General features: G+C 46.2%; 1 protein-coding gene and 1 long non-coding RNA gene across 6 annotated transcripts in view; both read left to right on the top strand.

Annotated features, from left to right (window-relative positions):
• The window catches only part of LOC126991859 (uncharacterized), a 1,573-nt gene extending 1,275 nt beyond the window's left edge, over positions 1–298 (top strand). Inside the window, exon 3 of one of the 4 annotated variants that reach the window (XR_007745897.1) lies at positions 1–298. This exon is cut by the window's left edge and continues 138 nt beyond it. This is a non-coding gene — a long non-coding RNA (uncharacterized LOC126991859). The other 3 variants (XR_007745899.1, XR_007745895.1, XR_007745898.1) reach the window with 3 other exon arrangements.
• The window catches only part of LOC126991836 (homocysteine-responsive endoplasmic reticulum-resident ubiquitin-like domain member 2 protein), a 10,715-nt gene extending 7,785 nt beyond the window's left edge, over positions 1–2,930 (top strand). For both annotated transcript variants that reach the window (XM_050850501.1, XM_050850498.1), the window contains 3 exons: positions 326–528; positions 841–1,000; positions 2,330–2,930. In XM_050850501.1, coding sequence (XP_050706458.1) covers positions 326–528; positions 841–1,000; positions 2,330–2,657 — 691 coding nt within the window. In that variant the 3' untranslated portion in view covers positions 2,658–2,930. The remainder of the gene's footprint in view (positions 1–325; positions 529–840; positions 1,001–2,329) is intronic.
• Positions 2,931–7,114: the final 4,184 nt, after the last annotated feature.

Below are 7,114 nucleotides of genomic sequence, written 5' to 3'. Positions count from 1 at the left end.
AAGAGAGCAGGGGAGGACACAGTGCTGGGAGAGACTGGAGGTAGGAAACAGTGCTCAGAAGGGAAAGACTCCGATGGTTTGGACATGTAAAGAGAGCAGGGGAGGACACAGTGCTGGGAGAGACTGGAGGTAGGAAACAGTGCTCAGAAGGGAAAGACTCCGATGGTTTGGACATGTGACAAGCCCCTCCTCCTCCTCCTCCTCCTCCTCCTCCTTATCATCATCATTTTAATCGTCTCCCTTTTCTCTTCTTTCTAAATTATCACAAACATTTCTCTTCCTCCTCCTCCTCCTCCTCCTCTTCCTAACCTCCTCTTCCCCCCAGTATGCAGATGGGAGGGGGTGTTGGCGGCCTCCCCTGGCCCCAACAAATGATACAGATCCCACCCCCACCAAACCCCGCCACCACCACCACCACCACCACCGAGCCGCCCCTGGACCAGCCCCCTGCCCCGCCGCCCCAGCCTGACGACCCCTTGCCCCAGCCCATGCCCCAGCCCCAGCAGCCCATCAGGATGAATGCTCAAGGTAAGGAGGGGGGGAGGATGTGCGTCAGAATTTGGGTCAGGTACACACACACACACACACACACACACACACACACACACACACACACACACACACACACACACACACACACACAACATCCATTTCTTCACATATAAAAAAAATATACAATAAAAAAACACATTTCTATCATGGCTTTCAAAACAGAAGACCAGGTTTAACCACACACAACATATCCCTAACACGCCTTAACAAACACCTAAACATGTCCGGGCAGACCTAACATCCTTCTTCTTTTCCTTCTTTTAATTTACCGTTCTTGTTTTGGTCCAGGGGGCGAGGTTGACGAGGATGACGAGGAGGGCGCTGGGCGAGACTGGCTGGACTGGGTGTACATGTTATCGCGCATGATGGTCCTGCTCTTCATCGTGTACTTCTACTCCACTCTGTCGCGTTTCATGATGGTCGTGTTCATCGCCATGCTGCTATACCTGTGAGTGTGCTTGGGAAGGGTGTGCAAGGGTGTCAGAGGCTATGGGAAAGGTGTACAAAGCTGTGGGTTTGTATAGAAGGGGTGGGAGGGTGTCGGGCTATGGGAGAGGTGTAAAGAGCTGTAGGTGTGTGTGGAGGGGTTTATGGAGCTGTGGGAAGGGTGTGCGAGGGTGTAAGGGCCTATGGGAGAGGTTTAAAGAGCTGTGGGTGTGTATGGGGGGGTTTATGGAGCTGTGGGAAGGGTGTGCGAGGTTGTCAGAGGCTATGGGAGAGGTTTAAAGAGTTGTGGGTGTGTATGGAGGGGTTTACAGAGCTGTGGGAAGGGTGTGCGAGAGTGTCAGGGCCTATGGGAGAGGTGTAAAGAGCTGTGGGTGTGTATGGAGGGGTTTACAGAGCTGTGGGAAGGGTGTGCGAGGGTGTCAGAGGCTATGGGAGAGGATTAAAGAGCTGTGGGTGTGTGTGGAGGGGTGTAAGGAGCTATGGGAAGGGTGTGCGAGGGTGTCAGGGGCTATGGGAGAGGTTTAAAGACCTGTGGGTGTGTGGAGGGGTGTGGGCCTATGGGAGAGGTGTAAAGAGCTGTGGGTGTGTATGGAGGGGTTTACAGAGCTGTGGGAAGGGTGTGCGAGGGTGTAAGGGCCTATGGGAGAGGTGTAAAGAGCTGTGGGTGTGTGTGGAGGGGTGTAAGAAGCTGTGGGAAGGGTGTGCGAGGGTGTCAGGGACTTGTGGAGTGGTATGTGAAGTGTGCAGGGTGTAGGGAGCCTTGGTAACACTGTAGGAGCATAGGGCATTAAAAACAGGGTGTAGGAAGGCTTGGTAACACTGTAGGAGCATAGGGCATTAAAAACAGGGTGTAGGAAGCCTTGGTAACACTGTAGGAGCATAGGGTGATTAAAACAGGGTGTAGGAAGGCTTGGTAACACTGTAGGAGCATAGGGTATTAAAAACAGGGTGTAGGAAGGCTTGGTAACACTGTAGGAGCATAGGGCATTAAAAACAGGGTGTAGGAAGCCTTGGTAACACTGTAGGAGCATAGGGCATTAAAAACAGGGTGTAGGAAGGCTTGGTAACACTGTAGGAGCATAGGGTATTAAAAACAGGGTGTAGGAAGGCTTGGTAACACTGTACAAGCATAGGGTGATAAGAACAGGGTGTAGGAAGGCTTGGTAACACTGTAGGAGCATAGGGTGATTAAAACAGGGTGTAGGAAGCCTTGGTAACACTGTACAAGCATAGGGTGATTAAAACAGGGTGTAGGTAGAAGAGAAGTAGCAATGTGGCAGGGTGCTTCCTCCCTCTCTCTCTCACTCCCTCGCTCCCTCCCTTTCCACAGGTACCAAGCAGGGTGGTTCAGACCAACCCGGCGCCCAGACCAGCCACCGGTCCCTCCACCACAACAACCACAACCTCAACCGCAGGACGCCCAGGCCAACCCAGCGCAACCCAACAACAACAACACGCCGACGGTTCACGAGGAAGAGGAGGACGAGGAGGAGGAAGACGAGGAGGAGGAAGAGGAGGAGGAGGAGGGACTGGTGAGGAGAGGGGAAGGAGGGGAGGAGAGAGAGATGGTCATACGGCCCTCCCTTCTCTCCCTTTCCTGGACATTCCTCACCTCCTTCTTTACCTCCCTTATTCCAGAGCAGCCGCAGGGGATCTGAGGCTGAGAGAGAGAGAGTGAGCGAGCGAGAGAGAGCGAGAGTGAGAGAGAGAGAGAGAGGTTGAGTTGGTAAGACTTATTTTGATATTCACATTATTTTTTGTGTTGGCAACTGTGCAAGAGAGAGAGAGAGAGAGAGTTTGTAAGACTTATTTTGAAGTTTGTGTTATTTTTTGTGTTGGGAATTGTGCATGTCTGAGAGAGAGAGAGAGAGAGAGAGAGAGAGAGAGAGAGAGAGAGAGAGAGAGAGAGAGAGAGAGAGAGAGAGAGAGACCTATCCATTATCTAAGAAAAAAAATAGTTTCAAAAAATTGATATATTTAAAAAAAGGTTGGAATTATTATTATTATTATTATTATTATTATTATTATTATTATTATTATTATTATTATTATTATTATTATCATACAGTGATATACAACAGCCATGTGTAACTTTCGTGTGTACATATGTATGTATTTCGGGGTCAGTAATAGTATACATAGAGTTGGCTATGTGCGTATGTATGTATGTATAGATTTAAACTTAATACATAGATGAGATTATAGTCTGTGTGCGTGTATGTATGTATGTATGTGTGTGTGTGTACGTATTCCATTTTTTTGTGTATAAATAATCTAATTGTATTTCTCTTTATTTTTGTATATTTTCATGTACGCATGTGTGTGTGTGTGTGTGTGTGTGCGCGTTGTGTATGACTGTTTTTCTTGTGTGTGCGTATGTGTGTGTGTGTGTGTGTGTAAAGTTTCCATTCTCTGTGATGTCGTGCGCGAGAGAGAGAGAAAGAGAGAGAGATTGTATTTATTTCTTGAGTTACCGACAAATGTATAAATTTTTACATTACAGAAGAAATTTATCATTATTATTATTATTATTATTGTTACTATAATAATTATTGACATTCTTTCCCATTGATGTAAAATATTGATTGGGAAAATACTACTTCTACTACTACTACTACTACTACTACTACTACTATTACTACTATCACCTTTGTTTTCGTGTGTTAAAATATATGAATGGAATCTACGTTGTATCGAATCAAAGAAAGCGAGAGATGATGTCTTTTTTAGGGGGCACTCAACTATTTCTGGGCGCTGTGTCTGTACCCACCACATGCATTATAGAGTAACTTACATGCATGGGAGTCAACTGTATGGATCATAAACTCGGAAAATAATAATATATATACGGGAGTGACCTTTCGTTTTACTTATAAGGTCATGTATGGGTTGTTTTATTTATACTTCTGCTAATGTTTCGAGTCCTCTCTTGGTGATTTCCGAAGGCCCTGATAACATGTTCCCCCTTAGTCATTCCCTTCACCCATATCACAAGCTCTCCCTTCCTTCCTCGGCCATTCCCTTCACCCATATAAGCTCTCCCTTCCTTGGCCATTCCCTTCACCCATATCACAAGCTCTCCCTTCCTTGGTCGTTCCCTTCACCCATATCACAAGCTCTCCCTTCCTTCCTCGGCCGTTCCCTTCACCCATATCACAAGCTCTCCCTTCCTTGGCCATTCCCTTCACCCATATCACAAGCTCTCCCTTCCTTGGCCATTCCCTTCACCCATATCACAAGCTCTCCCTTCCTTGGCCATTCCCTTCACCCATATCACAAGCTCTCCCTTCCTTGGCCATTCCCTTCACCCATATCACAAGCTCTCCCTTCCTCGGCCATTCCCTTCACCCATATCACAAGCTCTCCCTTCCTCGGCCATTCCCTTCACCCATATCACAAGCTCTCCCTTCCTCGGCCATTCCCTTCACCCATATCACAAGCTCTCCCTTCCTCGGCCGTTCCCTTCACCCATATCACAAGCTGTCCCTTCCTCGACCATTCCCTTGAGGTCAGTTACAATAATACTAATAAGAATAGGAATTAAACCATTTTATTTCACACTTATGGTATGATATATTTTATTTGGTAAGTAATAATAGAGAAAATACCCATGAAAGATTTTTAGAGGAGTTACCCTTGAAAATGGCCATAGAATCAACGCATTATTAGTGATATATAGGAATGTCCGTGAAGTAATGGCTATGGAAGGTGTTTTTAGATAGGTTACCCTTAAAAACTAGTATGGGATAGAAGTATTAGGGGTTAAATAAGGTAATAATCTAAATAAAAGGCCATGGGTGGTGTTTTTAGAGAGGTTATCCTTAAAATCTGTCATGAGGATCAACGTTTTCTGTCCGCGTTACCAGATTCTCGTACTCAGACCATTGGATTCATCACTTTCAGACCCAAAAATGCAGTACCCACACAATTAACGATATTCAAATGAAGTTGTTTTTAAAAATATTAATTATCTATGTTTTTTGTAATAGTTATGGGTCAGAAACCGAATAATACGATGGTCTGATTAACTGAGTACGATAATATGACACCTCAGGTCACGTACATTGTTGTTAGATTGTCGTACTCCACGCATTATATTTCCCTATTTCTGCCCGATTCTGATCCTATTCTCTCCCACATACATAAAAAATCAATATTCAGTCATAATCATCATTAAACCGTTGACAATAAATGCTTCTGGCGTTTCTGAAGCTGATCTTAATATCGTATTTTATAACTAGTTGTCGTACATTTAGCAGCTCTGGTCATGTGCGTTTACGTGGGGTAGGTCAGTAGGTCTCAAAGGAGGGTTGGGAGGGGTGAGGAGAGGCCTTAATTACCTCCTAAGTATCTATTATGGCGGAAATAGAGTTAAATTAATGGATGGCGCAGATTATTTAGCCCCAGGAACGCATTTTCTCATTTTCTTCGGTTTTCTTTTAGTCCCTCTTTCGCTCCTCCTTTTTCTTTCCTCGTCCTCGTTTCGGAAAAATCAATTAACTTCTAGACTTTCTTTGTTCTCTTGACCTTCAGGGGCAAAAACGACGTGCCTTTATTAACGTTCTCAAAGTCCCGCAAACGTTCCTGAAAATGTGAATGGGTTCTTTGTTTACGTTTTCATGCATAATGTAAATATTAATAGGCAGGGGCCCCTCCCCTCTCCCGCCCTTTATATATTAATACTCTCTCCTATGACCTTCACGTGCTATAAAGAAAGCGTATTTATTTTATTACTTCACTGTATAAATATTTGAATTGTGAATGAGTTATGTATTTATGTATTTTTATGCATAGGTAAATATTAATAGGCAGTGACCCCTCCCCTCTCCCGCCCTTTATGTATACACAATACTCCAATATATAACATTCAGGTGTATCAAATAACGTATATTTATTTAATTCATAATAATTTTTAATCTATATTTGTTGAATGGATTAAGTATTTATGTTATTTCATGCATACGTTAATGTTTGTGTAGACTGGGTCCCCTCCCCTCCCCTCCCCTCTTTGTATATATACTCAATGCTCTTTTGTATGACCTTCAAGTGCATAAAAGAACGTATATTTAATTCATTACTGCAAATCATTAACCTGTAAAATATGAATGAGTTCCGTGTTTATGTTATTTGCGGCATGCGAGTCAATATTTGTACCTCCCTCCCTTATGGTGCCCTGTTTAGCGTCCACCAACAATACAACAATGTTTCATACGCATGGGAATATATTTTTAGCAGATTCTTTTTTAATTTGGCGGCAGGGACGATGAAATGGCAGTTTTTGAGGCCACTGCAGAAAAGGCGAGCACCGGGAAATATTTACACGTGGAATGGAATATGAATAAAATGTTTCTCTAAAGTTAGCAACAGCACGGGAGCGAGAGAGAGCGAGTGTTTGTTTACTTCCTACTTGCTTTGATACACTTGAAAAAGGGACAAAAATAAAACTACACATGCTGGCAACAGCGGCGGCGGCGGCTTCACAAAGAATTATGTTTTATTTTTTCACGCGGCAGACTTTGGGGTGATGAAGTTTGTGCTGTTTTGAGTTTTATTTGTGTGAATGTGTGTCACGGGGGAGGCGGCCCCGGGGGGGAGGATAAGGTGGAAAATCCCACTCTTTCCCCCCCCCAGGTGACCCCTAAAGGAGGTCATGAGGAGGGATAATTGATCCGCGGAGTCCTTTCTTTATTTAGGGCAAAAACCGGCGATATGTTCCCGTTATGCCCGTGCCGAGGGTCGCGGGGCGGCGCGGCGGGCATGTGTGAGCGGCGGCAATGCGGGGCCCGGCGGGGATGATTTGTTTTCTTTGTGTTACAGGTGTGGGGCAGGTGTGTGCCTTTGTCCGGGGCGGGCCGGGGGCGGGGCGGGGAGGGGCGCGGGGGGGGCAGGCCAGGGCAGGGCGGGTCAGGCCGGGCACGGGGCGGGGCAGCGGGGCGGGGCACGCATGGCACGGGGACATTTTTTAGGCGGTGGTGAAGGCGGCGGCGGCCATGAGGTGCCTGGCGTGCCTGGCGCCCTGCCTGCCTGCCTGCCTGGCGTGCTGCGTGCCTGCCTGCCATTGCCAGCACGACAATGATGCACCCCCGCCCCGCCCCGCCACGGGGGGCGCCAGGGG

The sequence above is a fragment of the Eriocheir sinensis genome, chromosome 7 (assembly GCF_024679095.1).
Source record: "Eriocheir sinensis breed Jianghai 21 chromosome 7, ASM2467909v1, whole genome shotgun sequence".
NCBI lineage: Eukaryota > Metazoa > Arthropoda > Malacostraca > Decapoda > Varunidae > Eriocheir > Eriocheir sinensis.
The sequence above is the reverse complement of the archived record's forward strand: the minus strand, read 5'-3'. Positions and strand labels throughout refer to the sequence as shown.